This window comes from Monodelphis domestica, chromosome 4 (genome assembly GCF_027887165.1).
Source record: "Monodelphis domestica isolate mMonDom1 chromosome 4, mMonDom1.pri, whole genome shotgun sequence".
NCBI classification, from domain to species: Eukaryota; Metazoa; Chordata; class Mammalia; order Didelphimorphia; family Didelphidae; genus Monodelphis; species Monodelphis domestica.
The window spans coordinates 424,812,333-424,836,163 of record NC_077230.1 but is presented as its reverse complement, the minus strand read 5'-3'; the positions used below and the strand labels follow the sequence as shown (position 1 = coordinate 424,836,163).

At 39.2% G+C, this 23,831-nt stretch overlaps 1 protein-coding gene across 1 annotated transcript in view; it reads left to right on the top strand.

Annotated features, from left to right (window-relative positions):
- Nucleotides 1-23,831, top strand: part of LOC103092368 (uncharacterized) — a 1,666,349-nt gene that overhangs the window by 1,124,325 nt on the left and 518,193 nt on the right. Inside the window, exons 78-79 of the mRNA XM_056825346.1 lie at nt 6,239-6,514; nt 6,888-7,139. Of these exons, the coding sequence (XP_056681324.1) occupies nt 6,239-6,514; nt 6,888-7,139 (528 nt within the window). The remainder of the gene's footprint in view (nt 1-6,238; nt 6,515-6,887; nt 7,140-23,831) is intronic.

Sequence of the window (23,831 nt, the reverse complement as noted above, 5' to 3'; positions counted from 1 at the left end):
CTTTCTGTCTCTTAGCCAGTACCATTTTGCTTTGATGACCCCTGATTTATAGTATTGTTTGAGATCTGCTACTTCTAGGACATCTTCCTCCACATTTTTTTTTTGCATTATTTCCCTGGATATCCTTGATCTTTGGTTCTTCCAAACGAACTTTGTGATGTTTTTTCTACTTCAATAAGCAACTTTCTTGGTAGTTCCATGGGTATGGCACTAAATAAGTTTGGGTAGGATTGTCATTTTTATTATGTTAACTCATCCTACTCATGAGCAGTTAATGTTCTTCCAATTATTTAGATCTAGTTTTAATTTTGTGGAAATTGTTTTGTAGTTGTGTTCATATAGTTCTTGTGTTTGCTTTGGCAGATAGATTCCTACATATTTTATATTGTGTAGGGTGATTTTAAATGGAATTTCTCTTTCTTATTCTTGCTGTTGAGATGTATTGGAAATATATAGAAATGCTGATAACATATGTGGGTTTATTTTGTATCATGTAACTTGGGTAAAATGGTTGATTATTCCCACTAGCCTTTTAATTGATTCTCTATGATACTTTAAGTAGAACATCATATCATCTGTAAAGAGAGATAGCTTGATCTCCTCATTGCCTATTTTAATGCCTTCAATGTCTTTTTCTTCTCTAATTGCTACTGCTAGTGTTTCTAGTACAATGTTAAATAGTAGAGGTGATAATGGGCATCCTTATTTCACTTGTGCTCTTATTGGGAATACATCTAGTTTATCTCCATTGCAGATGATGTTGGCTAATGGTTTTAGATATATACTGTTTATTATTTTTAGGAAAGGCCCTTCTATTCCTATACTTTCTAGTGCTTTCAGTTGGAATGAGTGTTGTATTTAGTCAAAGGCTTTTTCTGCATCTGTTGTGATAAGCATGTGATTTTTGTTGGTTTGCTTGTTGATATGGTCAATTATGTGGATGATTTTCCTAATATTAATCTGGTATGAATCCCAACTGATCATAATGAATAACCCTCAGGATCAGTTGCTAGAGTCTTTTTGCTAGTATTCTATTTAAGACCTTTGCATCTATGTCCATGAAGGAGATTAGTCTATAGTTTTCTTTCTCTGTTTTTGATGTGCCTGGCTTTGGAATCAGTACCATAATTGTGTCATAAATGGAATTTGGTACAACTCCCTGTTTGTTTATTACATCAAATATTTTGTATAATATTGGGATTAGTTGTTCGTTGTATGTTTGATATAACACACTTATAGAACCATCAGGCCCTGTGGATTTTTTCTTAGGGACATTTGTGATGCCTTGTTCAATTTCTATTTCTAATACAGGATTATTTAAGTATTCCAATTCTTTTTCTGTTTTTGCTTTCACTGGCTTTGGTATCAAAAATATATTTGGATCACAAAAGGAATTTGGTGGGATTCTTTCTTTACCTATTTTTGAAAATTCTTCCCTTCCATCTTGGAATCAATTCTGAGTATTGGTTCAAAGTAAGTTGAGAAGTAAAGGCTAGAAAAAGGGGGATAATGACATGCCCGTGGTCACACATCCAAAGTATCTGAGGCCAGATGTGAACCCTGGTCCTCCTGAATCTAGGCCCTGCTATCTACTGATCACCCCATAGCCCTCATTGCCTAGATTTTTAAGATTGTTTAAATAGCATTGAGATTCATTGTTCCTTCAGTGTGGTAATTCACTGGTATATCAATCTGATCCTGGGGACTTTTTCATAGAGAACTCATTTGTGGTTTCTTCAATGTCTTTTTCTAAGATTGAGTTGTTTAAATATTCTATTTATAATTCTGTTAATCTGAGCAATTAATCTTTTTTGTAAGTATTCATCTATTTTACTTACATTTCAATTTTGCTGGCACATGATTGCTCAAAATAAGTGCTCAAAATTTCCTTAATTTCAACTTCATTGCTAACTCATTCATCCTTTTCATTTTTGCTATTGGTTATAATGTTTTCTTCTATCTTTAATCAAATTAACCAATGCTTCATCTATTTAATTGTATTTTTATTTTAAAAACCAGATCCTAGTATTATTTAATTCTGGTTTTTATTTTCTTTTGATTTTATTAAACTCTCTTTTGATTTTCAAGATTTCCTGTTTACTTGGACATTTCCTGATCTTTCCAGGGAACTGAAGTCAGTTGTATCCAGAGACAGCCCTAGAGAGTTTAAGATGCCCTAGATCACATTATGTGTCAACTGCTACTCTGAAACTTTTTGTACTAATGAGTCCTTCCTGTACTGGTAGTTCCACCTAGTGGACAGAAGGAGACCAATAGCAAGAGAGGAATATCTGAGGCCAGGGATGATTGAGCCAGCCTGATTTCCATCTGATTATAGAGGGGCAAATGTTTGAGCCCTTCCTCACCCAAGAAAGGATTGGGTTGGATGTGAGCCTGTTTATGCGTCTCATAACTGTTGCAGAGTCAGTCCAGGAATCCTCTTCAGATCAGTTTTGCAAAGCATCCCAAATCATTTTTGGAAGAGAAATGAGAAGGCAGTCAAGTCCATTAAAACTGTTTGCTGTTTGGCCTGTGTAGTCAAGGAAAACCCATAGACCAGTTTCCTTGAGATACAGCTTGCTGAAAACTCTCCTCCATCTCTCTTTATCTCCAGACTACCCTATCCCTGATCCCTTTGCTGCCTCTCCATTCTTTTCGGCTCCATCTTCTTAAATCTTATTTCCTTAATTTTGGGGCTACATCAATCTAGGTCTACCACATCTTCTAAAAACAGAAAAGTAAAGACTTTTTGCTTGAGAAAGAAGTTGGGAAAAAAGGAGGTACAATGAATAACCCTGAAAAGAACAATGAGATCCATATCAGTAAATATTGTGTGAAAGGCAAGCTTGGGGAAGGGAGGGAGACCAGGGGCCTAGAGAAGGTCAAGAAATTGAGGAATCATCTTCATTTTTCTCCCACATTTCTGGAGGCAGACTAGGAGAAATAAGAGTCAGAGGCCACACAATCCTACTCGCCTATCTTTCTAACAAAATATAGTAGAGTTCTCAATTAGTCACCAGGATTCCAATCATAATCCCTGCCCCTTCTGAAAAAGAAGCCATTACCTCCTCTGAAGAGCTGATCTGCAGGGGCAGCTGGGTAACTCAGCGAATTGAGAGCCTGGCTGTGGATCAGGAAATCTTGGGTTCAAATCTTGCCTCAGACACTTCTTAGCTGTGTGACCTTGAGCTAGTTACTTAACCCCCATTGCCTGGCCCTTCTGCCTTGGAAACAATACAGAGTATTGATTCTAATGCAGGAGGTAAGGGTTTTAAAAAAGAGTTGTTTTGTGATAGACAAGAGATAAAAGGGTACCAGAATGTTGCTGTAAGGAGGAAAGATACTGACACATTAGGAAATAGTCCCTCCCTGATCAATGTAACCACTGAGCATCCCCTGGCAGGGGCATCAAACCCATTATAACTTGACCAGTCTTTGGAGACATGTCTCCCCTCCTCCTCAAGTCTTTTCTTCTTTGGGCTAAGCATCTCTAGTGCCCTTAATTGGCCCTTCAATAAAATATGTGTGTGCTCATGTCTCTTCTCTATGACTCTCTTTTGCCTACAGACTATCCTTGAGTGATCTTGTTCTGGCATTAAACCTTAGCCCTTCACAAAATGGCAGCAGGCATTACAGATACTTCTGGCCATGCATTGTGTGCTCAGACAGGCTGAGTCTACATTTGGTACCCAGTCTCACACTCTGACTTTCCTTCCTCTGAACCTTTGTTTGGGCTCTTCTTGGGATTTATACACAGCTTTTATATATGGTCTCATTTCATCCAACAACACTAAGAGGGAGAGATTATTTTACCCATTTAACAAATCAGGAGACTGAGACACAGATAGGGACTTGCTAGTAACACACACAGCCAGTAAAATTTTGAGACAGAATTTGAACTCAGGTCTTTCTCACTCTTAGTCCAACACTAGTCACTATGTCATGTCAGTCACTGGATCCATTGATGCTGCCAAAACACCTTCCAAAAAGTCCTACCATGACCTTCATGCTCAGGAGCATGCTCACTGTTTCTTCATATTCTCCTCCCACTACAAAAGGTGGCTAGCTGACCTCAGATTTGTCACTGTCCTGGTCAGTCTCACTTGGCTTTACTGGATACAAATGGGAGGCTCATTCTTCCTCACCTTAAACTTCCCAGTGGAGACCCAGGGATGGAGTGCAAGCTCTACCAAAATAACAAGGTGAAAGGTCAAGGAAGCTGAAATATTTTTAACTTATGAATGTCAATTTGGAAATTAATTTTAAGACAGCTGGCCATGGATGACACAGGACAGAAGCCTGTCAATGCTCCTGGATGTGCCCCAGGCTTTACTCTGGTACACACACCTCTCTCAGTGGCAAGGCCTACCTGCTAACTAGAGATAAGGAAAGGGCTCCCCTTGGGTCATGAAGGCTCAGGGAAGATTAGTCCCCATTAGCTTAGATTCCCAGCATAAAACCTCATCTGAGCTTGAAGATCACCTTCAACATTCTCATTCTCATCTTGTAGGGTAGGAAACACCTAAGGAAAGAGCCCAAAGCAGGGAATTCCAGAATCCAGTAAATGGGTATGAACTGCCTCCTGGGGTGGCAAAACACAGTCCTAGGCAGGAGAGATGTTATTGTGGGTTTGAAATCTCCAGCCTTGAACCAGGTCTCACCTGACTCCCAGCCAGAGACTCATCCTTTCGTATCCTGATAAGAACTGATCTATTCCCTCTCTCTTCCTTTCCTCTTCTTTCCTCTTAAGAGTTAAAGTAAGTTTCCCTTTCTGAGCACAATTTCCCCATGGCCTGTCCCTAGTCTATCTTCTCCAGTTTCTCCCAATATTCTTAAGAAGATGTCAAGGTAAGGAATCCTGGCTTCTGGAAGTCCAGGCTAAGGAATCATAAACTCTTGGTAGTTCTGCCAAACTAGAAAGGCCTCAAATCCAAGTACAGGTGTTGGATGAAGTAGTCTGTCATCCCCAGTCCATGTGAGATTTAAAATGGTTGAGGTTTTAAACTGTAGTGATTAAAATAGTGGAAGATATAAATTGTGATAGATATAAGAGAGGGTGAGTAAATTTGACCGGAGAAATATGTTTCACTACAGTGTCTTGGGTTTTAAAATCAAATATAAGGTGGTTGCCAGGGAAATATTCCCAATTATTCAAATACCCAAGTCAATTGGGTTTTATAAAGATTTTCATTAACAATACAATTTGTAATCAAAGAAAGAGAGAGAGAGTAAAAAAGGAATAAGTATGAAGGGTCTCAAAGCCAATATGGCCTAGACCTGAGTCTTAAAAGAGAAATCAGTCAGTTTTTTATAACTCACCATAAGATCTGTCTAAGTAAGTATTTCTAATGACACCAGGCCAGCAGCATCTCAGCTGCTTTCTCAAAGAGTCTTCCAGACAGAGATTGTTTCAAAGGGTCTCTCTCAAGAGCCTCCAGAGCTCCTACCCCAGAGGGACAGAGCCCCTCAGAGGAGCTCCTCAAGGAGCTCTCCTTCAGAATGAGAATCAGAAACCAGATCCCCCTCCTCTTGTTCTTCTCTGAGCTCTTATTTTTAAGGACAAAATCTCCTCTGTCACCTCCCCTAAGTCCTTACATCTACCAATCACTGTAGATGTTTCTAAAGGACCACCCATTCTTAGTCCACACCTAAGAAGGTGTGGATTTTTGAGTAATTAACACCAGGAAAGCTCTGAGTAAGTTTTCCAGTTCTTTGTTCCTTGTAAATTCACAAGTTGCTTAACCTTTATAGGTACTTAGCTTAAGAAAAGTATGGGTTTAAGTACTGTTCATTGTTCAGAAAAGAGTTTACAACTTTATCTTCCCCTAGGGCAGACCCAAGTAGGTATAGTAGAATTCTCACATTCCTGCTTTAAGTAGAGTTCACTGCCCAAATAGGGAATGGTCTTAATCCAATCTTATAAAGTAGGGTCTGGGAAATTTTAAGGTTTACATCCAGCTTGCCTCAGCCCAGCAAGACTGAGAACCCAGGGCTTGGGCTCCATGTGAATGTCTTTGTCAGCCACAGGAACTGAAGCTGAACTTTCCTAAGGCCTGGAGGAGTTGAGATCTGCACCAGAGAAAGGGGGGTCTTTGTCTTTGCCTTTGAAATCAGAGGTTCTTGGTCTCTGGCCCTCAGCCTTGCCAAGGTCTTAGACAGGCCACTTCCAAACCACTTATTTGGTTATAAGATAAGAAAAAGTACGAATACAGTCATTTTCTGTCTATTCCCTGCACAGTGCCACTGTCCAAACCTACCATCATCACCTCCAACAATACTGCAGTGGAGACCAAGGACTTCTCAATGACATGCAATGCTACGGGTCAAATTCATGCTTACCGGTGGTTCATAAATGGACTTGCCCCAGTTGGTAGCAGGATACAGCTGTCCCCGGATAAGAGGATACTCACTCTCCGCAGGCTCACAAGAAGGGAAAACAAAGGGCCCTATGTGTGTGAAATCGAGAACCCATTGTTTCGGAATAGGAGTGATCCATTCCCACTGAATGTTACCTGTGAGTATATTGCTTCTTCCTATATGGTGCCTGCTTATAGTCTGGTGGTGTGTTCCCAGAGGCCAGGCTAATTCAGTCCCTTCTCAGAGAGCTAAAGAGGTAGGCTCTGAGGTTCCCAACCCCCTTCATCTTTAGGGCGCCCAGATTGGCCTTGTCATGCTTTTTTGGTTGAGGGTGGCCAGCCAGGGTGCTGAACTGGAGAAAGCCCTAAGATCTTCCAAGTTCAGATCAAAACTCTTAGAGTACCAACTGTGAATTTCCCAGCTCAAGGGACGATCAGGGAGACACAGTGGTCCCTGGTGATGGGTTACAGACTAGGAGATGCCCTTCTTTCTACCTTAATCTCAATATGGAATCCTTCTCTTTCCTCCAGATGGCCCAGATATCGCCACGATTGTCCGTTCAGCTGGTGTGTACCCTACTGGGGTAAATATTACCTTGAGCTGTGTAGCTGATTCTAACCCACCAGCACAATTCACTTGGTTACAGAATGGACAATCTGTCAGCAACTCAGCCATATTTTCTGTTATTTCATCCCTGAATCATGCTGGAACCTATACCTGTATTGCATCTAACTCATTCACTGGCTTGACGCACACCGCAACCAAGAATATTATAATCTATGGTGAGTATCTGGATTGGGCCACCAACTTTGTGTTGGGCTTTCTCTTTCCCTGGTATTAGAGAAATAGACATAAGATATTCTGCCTGGTCCCATGACACAGTGCATTGTGGTAGAAAGAGCCCTGAGCTCAGAATCATGAAACGTAGATTGAATCCTTTCTTTTCTGTCTACTATCTGTGCAGTAAATGACTCCTCCTTTCATAGGCTCAGTTTCTTCATCTGGAAAAATGAATAATATTTGTTCTGTGTATAATAGGATTTTAGGTGGAGAAAGTCCTTTTTACATGGTAGACACAAAATAAAAACGTTAGTTGTCGTCATCATCTTTGTTATTGATATTGTATTATTCTCTTCTGTCCCAGTGACATACAACCTTCTTTGTGTCCCACCTTCTAGGACTGCAGTTTCAATGACTGCCCCATACTCTTTCCTTCAGTCCCTTTCTCTTGGTGCTGTGAAACCACAGAATATTTCTAGTCTTGGTTGGAGTATAAGCTCTGTTCATGCAATGGGGCTGGTCTTGGTCCTCTTTGGCAGGGAAATTCTGGAGATGGAAAGGAGAATGTAAACTTTGTCTGCTTTCACACATAGGGATTCACCATTGCTTCTATATTTTTCCTTTTTGTAGCGTAAAATGCCACATGGAAGCATGTCAGTTATTTAACCTGATTCTGATCTATTGACTTTAGCCTCCAGTAACTGTTTCCACTGTAGAATTCCTGCTGCCCAATTAATTCACTGGTCTGACTTTCCTATGTACAGATGACAGACCCTCCATTCCCATAATCACACTAATGGCAGCAGGACCATAGAGAGATCATCTCTGGCCTTAGTTTCCTTTTATTTCATGCAGCTTTATTGTTATAATTCTTAGGGGTATCCCAGCTTCCTGTCCCTGACTCTGGGTATATTCTGAATGGAGAGCAGGGGGAGAAATAGAATTTTGATGTGTGGAAGTGACCTCTGGAAAGTCAGATACCAACAGCATATACTTTACAGGAGGGATGACTTTTTATTGGGCTAAATCTGTACATAAGGATGCTTAAAGCACACATTTTAATTTAGCATATAATTATCTGTGTATCTTTTTTTTTTGGTTAACTATTAAAGCTTCCTCAGAGGGGAGAGAAGCTTTAAGGTAGGAAGATAGAGATAGGATAGAAGTTTTAGATACCACAAGGGGGATGACGGAGTCAAATTAGAGATATGAGGTGGCAGGAATGAGTCTTTATTAATTTTCCATGAGCCACAGCTAAGCTCTGATCAAAGGACCCTTCCAAAGGCTTTTACCAGTCCAGAGATCCACATTTAATCCCACACAGGTCAGAGAGATGAAAGAGAGATAGAGAAGATTTAAAGATGGAGCTTGGCCAGAGGCCAAGTCCTGCCAGGACAGCCACCAGCTAGCCTGAAAGAGAGAGAGAGAGGCGGAGCTTGCTGGGCTATATATAATCTTTGATATGCAAATATACACAGTACACAGGGATGATGATCATTGGTTGATGACAAGGTATAGGTGTGGTTTCTCTTAACCAGGTGAGCACAAAGAAACCTGTGTTCCCACTTAACCTGGGGGAAGCTGGGGTCAAGGGTCAGAGGCTTTCCCAGCCATGTGCAATACTTAGCATGCTCAAGACTGAGCATGCTCTCTTCTAAGGCAATCTGTACATACCGACTGTTCCCCTTGCCCATAGCTAGGGTGGACTGCTACAACTATTTCCCAATTACCTTTTGACCTGGTTTAGGCAGCACCTGGCAATGTTGCAGTCTATGTATTTGACACCTGTGTTTGAAAGGAATTTTTTCTTAATTTACTTTTTCCAATTAATCACAATCTATTTTCTGTTCCCCTTCTACCTTCTACCACTAATGAAAATGAATATGTTTGGGACATGTATGGGTTGTGTCTGCCTATAGCCACAAATTAATATATTCTTAGTTGGACACCTGAAAAGGAGAGTTAGAAACTGAGGAAAAATGGGTAAAGGGGATATAGAGAAAGAGGGGATATAATAAAGGAAGAAAGACTCAGAGCCAGGAATTAAAGAGCTTGGGATCCAGCCTGTGTGCTCCTCTGATGATGGAGAGAGAGAGAGAGAGAGAGAGAGAGAGAGAGAGAGAGAGAGAGAGAGAGAGAGAGAGAGAGAGAGAGAGAGAGAGAGAGGAGAGAGAGAGAGAGTGAACTACATATTTCCTCAATCTTTTACTGGAGGATCAAGCAATGGGGAATGGGAGGTAGCTAATGTTCATGTGACATGGCATAAGACTTAATATAGGCTCACCTGACAACTACAAGTTCAAAGAGGAGTAGATTAACTCAGCATATGACCTTGTATGGAATCTGGTCTGGCAAGGTGGGAACTAGGACAATGTGGCAGCCTACCCAGGAATTCTTCTGACCTTTGGGATGTAGATTTGAAGAGTAGTCAAAATTATTAGAGTACCTATTAAATACAATGATCAAGAACTAATATATCTGTGAATATGATACCTGAGCACATAGGTTGCAATATTAATATATTAGTAATTCTTTCAAGATTAAAATACTCATGTGGACATATCAAGGTAAAGTAATTCTCAATCTCAATAAATATCTGTTGCAACTTACAGCCTGAGTCCATCCTATTTCTGAATTGAGGCACCTGATTTCATAGCAAGTCTGTAGCTTTTTGTAGGAAGTGAGTAACTTATTATCATGGGTCTTCTGCAGTCCTTGTCAGCCACTGCATTGATCAGAGGTCCCAAGTTTTTCAAAGTTCTTTGATTTCACAACACTATCGTTATTGTATAAATTACCTTCTTGTTCTACTCACTTCATTCTGCATCAGTTCAGACAAATCTTCTGAAGTTTCTGTTCTTGAACTCATTCCGTTCAATGTTCCTATGAGTGACTTGGCTCAAATGAAATAATATCTTTAAAGACCTTAGTAAATGGTGACCATTAATGTTCTAGTAATTCTGTAGACAAGCAGAAAGCATAATTTTGGACCTGGAAGGAAAATATAGAGAAAGAAAAAATTGGCATGATAGGGATGGTAAAAACAGGATGTAGAAGTAGTTCAGGAAGCTGGTACAGTAGATGGAATGTGATAATATGAATATTATTGGGAATTGATATCAGGTCCTATCCTGGAATACAAAATGTCAAAATCACAAAAAAAAAATCGACCTCGATGGGGCAGTTACTAGTATACATGTCATAGAAAAAAGTTAAATTAATGGGGCATGGTTGATTTAAAAAAAGGGGAAATTGGATACAGATCATTAATGCCAAGTTAGATTTCATAAAGAGATCTTGGGGATGATTTAGAGAACCACAAAGTTATTATCTGTAGGAAAGGTAATAGAGTAGTTGAAAAAACATAATGCAAACTTTATTTTAACCCTTACCTATCAGACGTAGGATCAATACTATGCAATGGAAGTTAAGTGAGTGGCCCAGGGTCATATAGCTAGGAATTATTTGAGGTCAGATTTGATCCCAGAACCTCTGATCTCTAGGCCTGGCTCTCAATCCACTGAGCTACACAACTACCCCAACCACTAATGCCGTCTTAAGAGAAGCATGTCCATTTCCAAGAATAAGGAGATAGCTGCCCTTCTGTACTATCAGATGGCACTTTTACTATTGTATTTGATTCTAGATGACACATTTTACAAGGGGCAACAGTGAACTGGGGAGTGTTCAGCCAGATTGCTGAGGGTTTGGGAGTCTCTGAAGATCAATTGAGGAACTACATATTAGAAAAAGGAATAGAAAGCTTTGGGGAGAGGCCTGATAGCAATATTCTGGACTCTTACGTGGAAGAGGATTTAGAAGTGTTCTGTGTGGCCACAGAGGGCTGAACTAGAATCATAGAGGCAAATGATGATGGAAAGCAAAACCCTCATGTGTGAGGAGAAATTGTTAACAAGTAATTATAGAGTCATGTACAACTCTTCCTGACTCCATTTCTTAGCAGAGATGCTGGAGGGGTTTGCACTCCTTGTCTAGCTCATTTTAAAGATGAGAAAACTGAGGCAAAGATGGTGAAGTGACTTTCCCAGGGTCACACATCTATTGAGTGTCTGAGACCAGATTTGAACTCAGAAAGATGAGTTTTTTGACTCCAGACTCCATCCACAATATTTCCTAGCTGTAATTTAATCATTAATTAGAGCTTAATCCCCAAACCTGGCTCTATTTGGGGAAAAAAGCAAAAGTTCAGCTTGCTTCCCTCCCCCAATACTTAACCATTTCTCACCAATCCAAAGTTTTCTGCAGTGCGGTTGTAGCTTTGATCAGTCTTGTTTACTGGTTCTGGTCAACATCTTGGTGTATTTTAGCCAATCTAAATAAACTATAATAACTTACTTAAGAATAGTTTAGGAAGAGTTAAATGTAAAGAGACTGAACAAAATGATAGTACATGTCAAACTGGAAAGAGTGAGAGAGAGAGAGAGAGAGAGAGAGAGAGAGAGAGAGAGAGAGAGAGAGAGAGAGAGAGAGAGAGAGAAGAGCAGGAGCAATTCCTTGGATTAACAAGGGGGCAGTTTCTGTCGGATCAGTTTCCCTTCTCCTTGGTTTCAACTTCCTTTCTCTGAGGGTTTCTCAATACCAGTCAATCTCAATGATAAATGACCTACAGGTCAGTGATTGATGATATCAAACAAAAACACATAATCTGGAGGGAAATTCCTTTTGACACTAATATCTCTTGACCTTTCTTCCATTTTCCCCTCTCTTTACCAATACTACTACTACTACTACAACTACAACAACAACAACAACAACAACTACTACTACTACTACTATTACTACTACTACTACTGCTACTACTACTACTACAGCTCCAAACAATTTCTCAAATTAAAATATTACATAACCTAGTGTAGGAAAAAGACTCCTGAGAAAGATCCAACACTCCATAGGCTAGCTGAGTAGGAGAATAATAGTGTATATGGCTGAAGGACTAACTTTGAGGTAGTTGCATGTCAGTGATGAGGCTTGATGAGGGAGGGGGAAAGAAACCCTGGTGCCTGGGAAGTAATCTTATATTTTAAGAAGCTCCAAAGACAACTCTTCTCTAAGTATCCCTTCTTTCTCAAGTAACTCAATTGCTCTGATTGAGACCTTAGTCAAATCATATCTGATACTTATTCAGGGACAACTACCATGTCCTTACAAAGTACAAATCGTTAGTATCCAATCCCTGCAAATAAATTTAAGAACCAACAGAGTTAGCCACCAGTGTGTTCTCCTAGTGGCCCCTTTGTTCTGAAAGACTTCTCCAATCTCCATTTCTGTATCTTTTCCAAATTTGGAGGCATGGACTTCCAAGGGCCAGGTTCCTCCTTTACCTAACTTATGAAAGGCACCTGGGATTCTTCCCTCCCAGTCCTAGAGAGAAAGCCTTGCCCTATTCTGAGCCACAGAGTGGCAAGAGCCATCCAGCCCAATCTGGCCAAGTCAGACTTGCAGAAGAGGACTTGTTTCTCAGGAGTCATATTCTCACCCATACTTCACCACCTTGTTTTTGGCACTGTATGTGAGATGTGGGTGTCTTCCTTTGGTGAGTTTTCCTGCTACTAAGGAATCTCAATAAAGAGAAATCAGAAACACATGAAGAGTTTATGAATTAGGAGAAGTCTGAAATAGACTAATAAGGCACCTCTCCATGCCAGTCATCTAGTGCTAAAGTTGCTGGATCATGCAGGAATTGGAACACTGAGGAAGCATTTGCTTCCGAGAATGGTGGTAATTCTCCAGTTCTCAGGTCTCTCCCACAGCTTTCTCCTTTTAATGGTTTCTCTTTTTCTCACAACAAGATGAAAGGGCTCAGTGAATAGAGGGGACAGGCCTGGAGTCAGAAGGACCTAGCTTCAAATCTGTCCTTAGTCACTTTCTATCTCTGTTACCCTGGGCATTCCACTTACCCCCAAATCCCAAGCCCTTATGCTATTCTGCTTTAGAAACAATATTTAATATATATTCTAAAACAGAATTTAAGGGATTTTTTTTAATGTGAGACCCCTGGGCCCCAGAGCAAGAAATGAGGAAGAGGATGATGTGCACTTCCTCTACCCACTTTACAAGACAGATATTCTACATTTGCTCTTTTTCTCCATAAAAATTTTCCATGGTCAAGATGGTTTTTTTTTGTTAACTCCTTTTGCCCCTTTAGGATTGGTATTCTTGCATGTTGGTGGTCATTGGTTTCTTAGCTTCCTGTCTCAAGGGCTTTGCCTTGTGAGTATCTTTCGTTCCCTTTCTGAGGATTGAATGAGGGCAGGTAGATCTCTGTTGTTTTTTTTTTTTTATGTGTAGTTCCTGCTTCAAAGCATTTTTTCCTAAGGCTATCTTCCTCAGCTGTTGCTTCTTGTATTTTCAACTGCAACATGGGTTTTGCACTAAGTTCATCATCCTCAACTCTGCTTTGGCTACCCTTTTGGCTGCCCCTTTGCTTCCCCTGCTGCAAGGACTGTGTTATTTAGCTTTGAGTCTCACTGCCAAGGCCAGCCACAGCCCTCAGGGGTATTCTGTGGTGCTCTCAGTCTTCCCCTGAGACTTTGGAAATTCTCCTTGCCCTGGCATTAACTGTGGTTCAGTATTTGATGTGGGGGAATGTGTGGTCAACTAGTGCTTTGATTTGAGCAGTTTCTTTTCTTTATGGCATAGGAATCCTCACTCACTACCTACCTTTCACACTGTGACCAGTGGGAGAGTGCCTTTATTTCTCTGGTTCTGATTTTTGTCCTTTTGAGATGCTTTGTTTTTTGTTTTTTTTAACCCTTACCTTCCGTCTTGGAGTCAATACTGTGTATTGGCTCCAAGGCAGAAGAGTGGTAAGGGCTAGGCAATGGGGGTCAAGTGACTTGCCCAGGGTCACACAGCTGGGAAGTGTCTGAGGCCAGATTTGAACCTAGGACCTCCCATCTCTAGGCATGGCTCTCAATTCACTGAGCTACCCAGCTGCCCCCTTGAGATGCTTTGTAATGATTGGTTAGAAGGAGATTCAGAGAAGCTCCTGCTATGCTGCCATCTTGGCTCTTCCCCTGTTGGTTTCTAACTGCTTCCCCTCTGGTTCTCCTGGTCATTCCCACTTCAATGGCTCACCTATTGAGATCAGCTTTATCCCTTACCCCCAGGGAATTGACCTAAACTGAGTAATCTTCTATGCACAGAGAAATGAAATGATACTAATTACAAGAGTTTCCAGATGCCCAGCATTTTAAAGTCTACTAAGCAATATAGCATCTCATTGTGTTCTGTAACAGTTAAAAGAGTGGTCTGGTATAAACTGTGGCAGTTAAAAGAGTGGTTGGCTAAAATTGTGACCGCAGAAAATATGGTTTCAGTACAGTGTCTTGATTTAAATCAAATATAAAGTGGTCGCCAGGGAAAAATTCCCATATATGAAATATACCTAAGTCAGCTGGGTTTTATAGAGATTTTAATTAATACAAATGAGGAATTAAAGAAAGGGAGAGAGAGAGAGAGAGAGAAAGGAAATAATGAGAAAAAGGCTAGGCCAGCTTAGGCTAACCTTAAGAGAGATCAGTCAGTCTTTTATCAACTCACCACAAGATCTGTCCAAAGCAAGATTTTAGTGTTCAGAGAGACAACAGTTCAGCTTCAGCTAGCTCAATCAAGTTCAGCCACCATTCAGCCTTTCCCAGTTCATTCTCTCCAGCTGATTCCTTCCAGCTGAATTTCCCCAGAGCCCTTTCTGAGCTCCTTTTAAAAGCGAATTTTCTTCTATGTCACCTCCCCTATGTTCTTACAACTACTAATCACAGTAGACGATTTAAAAAGGACAGACCATTCTTAATTCACACCTGAGTAGACTAAACTTTGAGGAATTCACACCTGAGTAAGTTCTCACCTCTTTGCTCCTTGCAAGTTTACAAGTTGTCTGACCTTTATAGGTATTTAGCACCTTTTTGAATTAGATCTAAAAATAGGCACAGCTTAAGGGTTTTTGCCTTACTATAAGTATGGGTTAAGTACTTTTTCATTGTTCAGCAAGGAGTTTACAACTTTATCTTCCCCTAAGGCATGCTTAAGTATGGGTGAAGTAGAGTTCCCACTTCCTGATCTAAGTCCCTTCATTGTTTAAAATGGGGAATGGTCTTAACCAAGTGTTCTGAAGTAGGGTCTGAGAATTTTTAAGATTCACAATCCCCCCTGATGATCACTGGGTGACTAGTTTCCCCATTGATCATTTAACATAATCATCTTGTAGTCCTAAATGCACTTCTAACTATAGATATATACAATATTCAATTTTCTGAGAGGAAATTAGAGTAGTAAGGGAGGAAATAGAAAGAAAGAAAGCAAAACCAATGTTTTGCTAGGCACAATGACAGAAAGCCAAATTAGGGGCAGTCCCTTTTGTCATAAATGTGTACATTTACAATAAATGTTCAATTAAATTTTAGTTCAATCAACCATATCCAAAGTTCATTCTTGATCTTCTTGATGTAATAATGTATGTTTTTGCATCTTTCTGCAACAGTTCATTCCCTGGATTTAGGAGTTAGCAAGCTTCTTATTGAAGATCTTTTCTAGAACAAAAATCAAAATCTTGGATTTTAAATTAAAATACAGTTCCAAAGCACAAGCATTATCTTCATTTGAATGATAAGGCTGATATGTAGTACTGGATGAATGCCAAGCCCTCCTCCCTCCTTCCCCATCTCCCACATTACTAATCCTATTCTTATCAGTCCACTGGTACATGCATGCATGCATGCATGCATGCATTCATTCATTCATTCATTTATTCATCTAACTGACCTGGGCCACAACTGGCCATTCACCTCTATCCCACAATATTTTTCACCCACTTTCTCAGCAAAAAGTCCCTAGGCTATGGACTTGAGATACAGGAAAATGACTCAGTCCCTGCCCCCCTTCCAGGAGTATGTCCCAAACTAGAGGAACCAAAGGAAGAAAATGACTGAGACAGCCAGTATTGTTCAGAATCACAAAATTTCCCTTTCAGAAAAGGAAAAATTGTTGTTCAGTTATTTCGGACATGTCTGTGTCTTCATGACCCTATTTGGTGTTTCTTACCAAAAGTTAGGAAGTGTTTTGTTATTCCCTTCTTCAGCTTATTTTACTGATGAGAAAACTGAAGCAAACAGGGTTGATTGTGTACTGAGGATGCCAGGTGTAATGAAGGTTGTTGGTTAAGCACAAAGCATTAGCAATCATGAGAATAATCTGTGATGTGATGCCAGGACCATTATCATTTTGATTATGTGATCTGGGATATCCAATCTTAGGAATTACCTCATTAAGAAGGGCTTTTATTACTTTCTGCCTTTTTTGTTCTTCTGGGCAATGCCTCCAACTATTCAATAAAGGCAACTACAAAAAATTAGGACCCTGTATCTTAAACCTTTTGCAAGATTGTAGGTAGATGATTCTATTTGCCAATTTATCCCAGGACCTCAATGGAATGGAAATCTCAAACTTCCTTCCAAACTCCAAATTCTTTATATTTTTACTTATAATAGTTTTTTTAAATTTTGCATTCCCACCCTCCTACCTGGTCCTGACCCATTGTGAAGACAAAAAATGTGATGTCCTTTGTACATATGAAATTATGTAAAACATATGTACATATTATCCACTTTGTAACAACAACACAAAAGCCAAGAAAAAAGAAATTGAAAGAAGTATTGTTTATACAACATTTAGACACCATCAGATCTTTCTCTGGAGGTAGAGAGTATATTTCTTCATCATAAATCCTTTGAAAATGTCTTAGATCAATGTATTGATCAGGATAGCTAAGTCATCAGTCTCTTGTGAAAGATAGGATTAACTCTCCTCTTGTCTATTTTTTTTTATCTTTTAAAAAAAGTTGCTTTATTTAACTTAAAGAAATAGCACCATATGGAAATTATTTCCATTCAAACATGTTTTTATATTTTTCTACATAATATTTACAAACATAATTTGTAGCCAGTTCTGGAGTAAAACATAACTTGAGTGTGGCGAATGTAAATATTTAGGATTTAAGTCTTATAGCTACTGAAATATTTCATGGAGTTATATTTTAAATTTTATATAGTCAATTTAGAACATTATTTCTTGGTTACAAGAATCATATCCTTTCCCTCTTTCTACTTCCTCCACCCCTTCCTGTAGCTGAAATGCAATTTCACTGTGTTTTATATGTGTTCTTAATCAGAACCTATTCCCATATTGTTGATGTTTGCACTAGGGTGATCATTTAGAGTCTACATGCCCAATCATATCCCCTTCCATCAATGTAATGAAACAATTCTTTTTCTTCTGTGTTTCTGCTCCCACAGTTTTTCCTTCGAATATGGATAGTTTTCTTCCTCATAGATCCCTCCGAGTTGATCAGGATCACTGCATTTGGAACTAATGGAGAAGTCTATTACATTTGATTGTACCACAGTGTATCAGTCTCTGTGTAAAATGTTCTCCTGCTTCTGCTCCTTTCACTCTGCATCAATTCCTGGAGGTCATTCCAGTTCCCATTGAATTCCTCCAGTGTATTATTCCTTTGATCACAATAGTATTCCATCATCAACATATACCACAATTTTTTCAGCCATTCCCCAATTGAAGGGCATCCCCTCATTTTCAAATTTTTTGCCACCACAAAGAGTGCAGCTATGAATATTCTTGTACAAATTTTTTTTTCCATATTATCTCTTTGGGGTATAAACCCAGCAGTGTTATGGCTGGATCAAAGGGCTGACTGTTTTTTAGTGTCCTTTCTGCATATTTCCAAATTGACCTCCAGAACAGTTGGATCAATTCACAACATCACCAGCAGGGCATTAATGTTCCAATTTTGCCACATCCCCTGCAACATTCATTACTTTCCTTTGCTGTCATGTTAGCCAATCTGCTAGGTGTGAGGTGATACCTCAGAGTTGTTTTGATTTGCATCTCTCTGATTATAAGAGATTTAGAACACTTTTTTTCCTGTGTTTATTAATAGTTTTTATTTTTTATATGAAAATTGCCTATTCATGTCCCTTGCCCATTGATCAATTGGAGAATGGCATGGTTTTTTTGTACAACTTATTTAGCTCTTTATAAATTTGTGTAATTAGATCTTTGTCAGAGGATTTTGTTATGAAGATTTTTTCCCCCAATTTGTTGCTTCCATTCTAATTTTGGTTACATTGGTTTTGTTGGCACAAAACCTTTTTAGTATAATATAATAAAAATTATTTACTTTCCATTTGTGATTCTTTCTAACTCTTGCTTTGTCTTAAAATCTTTGCTTTCCCAAAGATCTGATATATACATACTATTTTGTGTTCACCTAATTTACTTATATTTTCCTTCTTTTAACATTCATGTCATTCACCCATTCTGAATTTTCTTGGTTTATGGTTTGAGATGTTGATCCACACCCAATCACTCCCATTTTGTCTTCCAATTTTCCCAGCAATTTTTGTCAAAAAATGGATTTTGGTCCTCAAAGCTGGGATCTTTGGGTTTATCATAGACAGTCTTGCTGAGGTCCCTTACCCCAAGTCTATTCCACTGATTCTCCTTTCTGTCTCTTAGCCAGTACCATTTTGCTTTGATGACCCCTGATTTATAGTATTGTTTGAGATCTGCTACTTCTAGGACATCTTCCTCCACGTTTTTTTTTGCATTATTTCCCTGGATATCCTTGATCTTTGGTTCTTCCAAACGAACTTTGTGATGTTTTTTCTACTTCAATAAGCAACTTTCTTGGTAGTTCCATGGGTATGGCACTAAATAAGTTTGGGTAGGATTGTCATTTTTATTATGTTAACTCATCCTACTCATGAGCAGTTAATGTTCTTCCAATTATTTAGATCTAGTTTTAATTTTGTGGAAATTGTTTTGTAGTTGTGTTCATATAGTTCTTGTGTTTGCTTTGGCAGATAGATTCCTACATATTTTATATTGTGTAGGGTGATTTTAAATGGAATTTCTCTTTCTTATTCTTGCTGTTGAGATGTATTGGAAATATATAGAAATGCTGATAACATATGTGGGTTTATTTTGTATCATGTAACTTGGGTAAAATGGTTGATTATTCCCACTAGCCTTTTAATTGATTCTCTATGATACTTTAAGTAGACCATCATATCATCTGCAAAGAGAGATAGCTTGATCTCCTCATTGCCTATTTTAATGCCTTCAATGTCTTTTTCTTCTCTAATTGCTACTGCTAGTGTTTCTAGTACAATGTTAAATAGTAGAGGTGATAATGGGCATCCTTATTTCACTTGTGCTCTTATTGGGAATACATCTAGTTTATCTCCATTGCAGATGATGTTGGCTAATGGTTTTAGATATATACTGTTTATTATTTTTAGGAAAGGCCCTTCTATTCCTATACTTTCTAGTGCTTTCAGTTGGAATGAGTGTTGTATTTAGTCAAAGGCTTTTTCTGCATCTGTTGTGATAAGCATGTGATTTTTGTTGGTTTGCTTGTTGATATGGTCAATTATGTGGATGATTTTCCTAATATTAATCTGGTATGAATCCCAACTGATCATAATGAATAACCCTCAGGATCAGTTGCTAGAGTCTTTTTGCTAGTATTCTATTTAAGACCTTTGCATCTATGTTCATGAAGGAGATTAGTCTATAGTTTTCTTTCTCTGTTTTTGATGTGCCTGGCTTTGGAATCAGTACCATAATTGTGTCATAAATGGAATTTGGTACAACTCCCTGTTTGTTTATTACATCAAATATTTTGTATAATATTGGGATTAGTTGTTCGTTGTATGTTTGATATAACACACTTATAGAACCATCAGGCCCTGTGGATTTATTCTTAGGGACATTTGTGATGCCTTGTTCAATTTCTATTTCTAATACAGGATTATTTAAGTATTCCAATTCTTTTTCTGTTTTTGCTTTCACTGGCTTTGGTATCAAAAATATATTTGGATCACAAAAGGAATTTGGTGGGATTCTTTCTTTACCTATTTTTGAAAATTCTTCCCTTCCATCTTGGAATCAATTCTGAGTATTGGTTCAAAGTAAGTTGAGAAGTAAAGGCTAGAAAAAGGGGGATAATGACATGCCCGTGGTCACACATCCAAAGTATCTGAGGCCAGATGTGAACCCTGGTCCTCCTGAATCTAGGCCCTGCTATCTACTGATCACCCCATAGCCCTCATTGCCTAGATTTTTAAGATTGTTTAAATAGCATTGAGATTCATTGTTCCTTCAGTGTGGTAATTCACTGGTATATCAATCTGATCCTGGGGACTTTTTCATAGAGAACTCATTTGTGGTTTCTTCAATGTCTTTTTCTAAGATTGAGTTGTTTAAATATTCTATTTATAATTCTGTTAATCTGAGCAATTAATCTTTTTTGTAAGTATTCATCTATTTTACTTACATTTCAATTTTGCTGGCACATGATTGCTCAAAATAAGTGCTCAAAATTTCCTTAATTTCAACTTCATTGCTAACTCATTCATCCTTTTCATTTTTGCTATTGGTTATAATGTTTTCTTCTATCTTTAATCAAATTAACCAATGCTTCATCTATTTAATTGTATTTTTATTTTAAAAACCAGATCCTAGTATTATTTAATTCTGGTTTTTATTTTCTTTTGATTTTATTAAACTCTCTTTTGATTTTCAAGATTTCCTGTTTACTTGGACATTTCCTGATCTTTCCAGGGAACTGAAGTCAGTTGTATCCAGAGACAGCCTTAGAGAGTTTAAGATGCCCTAGATCACATTATGTGTCAACTGTTACTCTGAAACTTTTTGTACTAATGAGTCCTTCCTGTACTGTTAGTTCCACCTAGTGGACAGAAGGAGACCAATAGCAAGAGAGGAATATCTGAGGCCAGGGATTATTGAGCCAGCCTGATTTCCATCTGATTATAGAGGGGCAAATGTTGGAGCCCTTCCTCACCCAAGAAAGGATTGGGTTGGATGTGAGCCTGTTTATGCATCTTATAACTGTTGCAGAGTCAGTCCAGGAATCCTCTTCAGATCAGTTTTGCAAAGCATCCGAAATCATTTTTGGAAGAGAAATGAGAAGGGAGTCAAGTCCATTAAAACTGTTTGCTGTTTGGCCTGTGTAGTCAAGGAAAACCCATAGACCAGTTTCCTTGAGATACAGCTTGCTGAAAACTCTCCTCCATCTCTCTTTATCTCCAGACTACCCTATCCCTGATCCCTTTGCTGCCTCTCCATTCTTTTCGGCTCTGTCTTCTTAAATCTTATTTCCTTAATTTTGGGGCTACATCAATCTAGGTCTACCACATCTTCTAAAAACAGAAAAGTAAAGACTTTTTGCTTGAGAAAGAAGTTGGGAAAAAAGGAGGTACAATGAATAACCCTGAAAAGAACAATGAGATCCATATCAGTAAATATTGTGTGAAAGGCAAGCTTGGGGAAGGGAGGGAGACCAGGGGCCTAGAGAAGGTCAAGAAATTGAGGAATCATCTTCATTTTTCTCCCACATTTCTGGAGGCAGACTAGGAGAAATAAGAGTCAGAGGCCACACAATCCTACTCGCCTATCTTTCTAACAAAATATAGTAGAGTTCTCAATTAGTCACCAGGATTCCAATCATAATCCCTGCCCCTTCTGAAAAAGAAGCCATTACCTCCTCTGAAGAGCTGATCTGCAGGGGCAGCTGGGTAACTCAGCGAATTGAGAGCCTGGCTGTGGATCAGGAAATCTTGGGTTCAAATCTTGCCTCAGACACTTCTTAGCTGTGTGACCTTGAGCTAGTTACTTAACCCCCATTGCCTGGCCCTTCTGCCTTGGAAACAATACAGAGTATTGATTCTAATGCAGGAGGTAAGGGTTTTAAAAAAGAGTTGTTTTGTGATAGACAAGAGATAAAAGGGTACCAGAATGTTGCTGTAAGGAGAAAAGATACTGACACATTAGGAAATAGTCCCTCCCTGATCAATGTAACCACTGAGCATCCCCTGGCAGGGGCATCAAACCCATTATAACTTGACCAGTCTTTGGAGACATGTCTCCCCTCCTCCTCAAGTCTTTTCTTCTTTGGGCTAAGCATCTCTAGTGCCCTTAATTGGCCCTTCAATAAAATATGTGTGTGCTCATGTCTCTTCTCTATGACTCTCTATTGCCTACAGACTATCCTTGAGTGTTCTTGTTCTGGCATTAAACCTTAGCCCTTCACAAAATGGCAGCAGGCATTACAGATACTTCTGGCCATGCATTGTGTGCTCAGACAGCCTGAGTCTACATTTGGTACCCAGTCTCACACTCTGACTTTCCTTCCTCTGAACCTTTGTTTGGGCTCTTCTTGGGATTTATACACAGCTTTTATATATGGTCTCATTTCATCCAACAACACTAAGAGGGAGAGATTATTTTACCCATTTAACAAATCAGGAGACTGAGACACAGATAGGGACTTGCTAGTAAGTCGCACAACCAGTAACATTTTGAGACAGAATTTGAACTCAGGTCTTTCTCACTCTTAGTCCAACACTAGTCACTATGTCATGTCAGTCACTGGATCCATTGATGCTGCCAAAACACCTTCCAAAAAGTCCTACCATGACCTTCATGCTCAGGAGCATGCTCACTGTTTCTTCATATTCTCCCCCCACTACAAAAGGTGGCTAGCTGACCTCAGATTTGTCACTGTCCTGGTCAGTCTCACTTGGCTTTACTGGATACAAATGGGAGGCTCATTCTTCCTCACCTTAAACTTCCCAGTGGAGACCCAGGGATGGAGTGCAAGCTCTACCAAAATAACAAGGAGAAAGGTCAAGGAAGCTGAAATATTTCTCACTTATACCTGTAAAATTGGAAATTAATTTTAAGACAGCTGGCCATGGATGACCCAGGAAGGAAGCCTGTTGATGATCCTGGATGTGCTCCAGGGATTGCTCTGGCACACTGTGAATCTTAAAAATTCTCAGACCCTACTTCATAACACTTGGTTAAGACCATTCCCCATTTTAACAATGAAGGGACTTAGTCAGGAATGTGAGAACTCTACTCCACCCATACTTAAGCATATTTTAGAGGAAGATAAAGTTGTAAACTCTTTACTGAACAATAAATAAGTACTTAACTCATACTTATAGTGAAACAAAAGCCTTAAGCTAAGTCCATTTTTAGGAAGGTGCTAAGTACCTATGAAGGTCAGGCAATTTGCCAACTTGTAAGGGACAAGCCTTAACAAAAGATGTATGAGGTTTTAGTCTACTCAGGTGTGAAATAAGAATGGTTTGTCCTTTGGAAAATGTCTACTGTGATTGGTAGATGTGAGAACTTAGGGGAGGTGACATAGGAGAAAATTCTCTTTAAAAGGAAATCAGAAGCTGAGAGAAAAACTCTCTCTGAGGACCTCTCTCTGAAGAGGTTTCATATGGCCAAAGATGAATGGGAGAGAGGCAGCTTGCCAGAGCTGCCTTGAAGGGCTTGGTGGCTGAACTTAGATGGAGATTGAGCTGGCCAAAGGTGAACTGGTATCTCTCTGAACACTAGAGTCTTGCTTGGGACAAATCTTGTGGTGAGTGTAAAGATTAAAATTTAGGGGAGATGGGGAGACTGAGGCAGGTAGAAATTAGTTTCTCTCTGCAAGAAGTATTATATTTTTTAAAGGTTTATTAAAGGATTAAAGATTAAAGAATATACAAGTAAGAAACATGTGCCTAGGCCAGAGGCCTAGACAAAATAACCTCACATCACGCAAGAGACGCTCCTGCTGC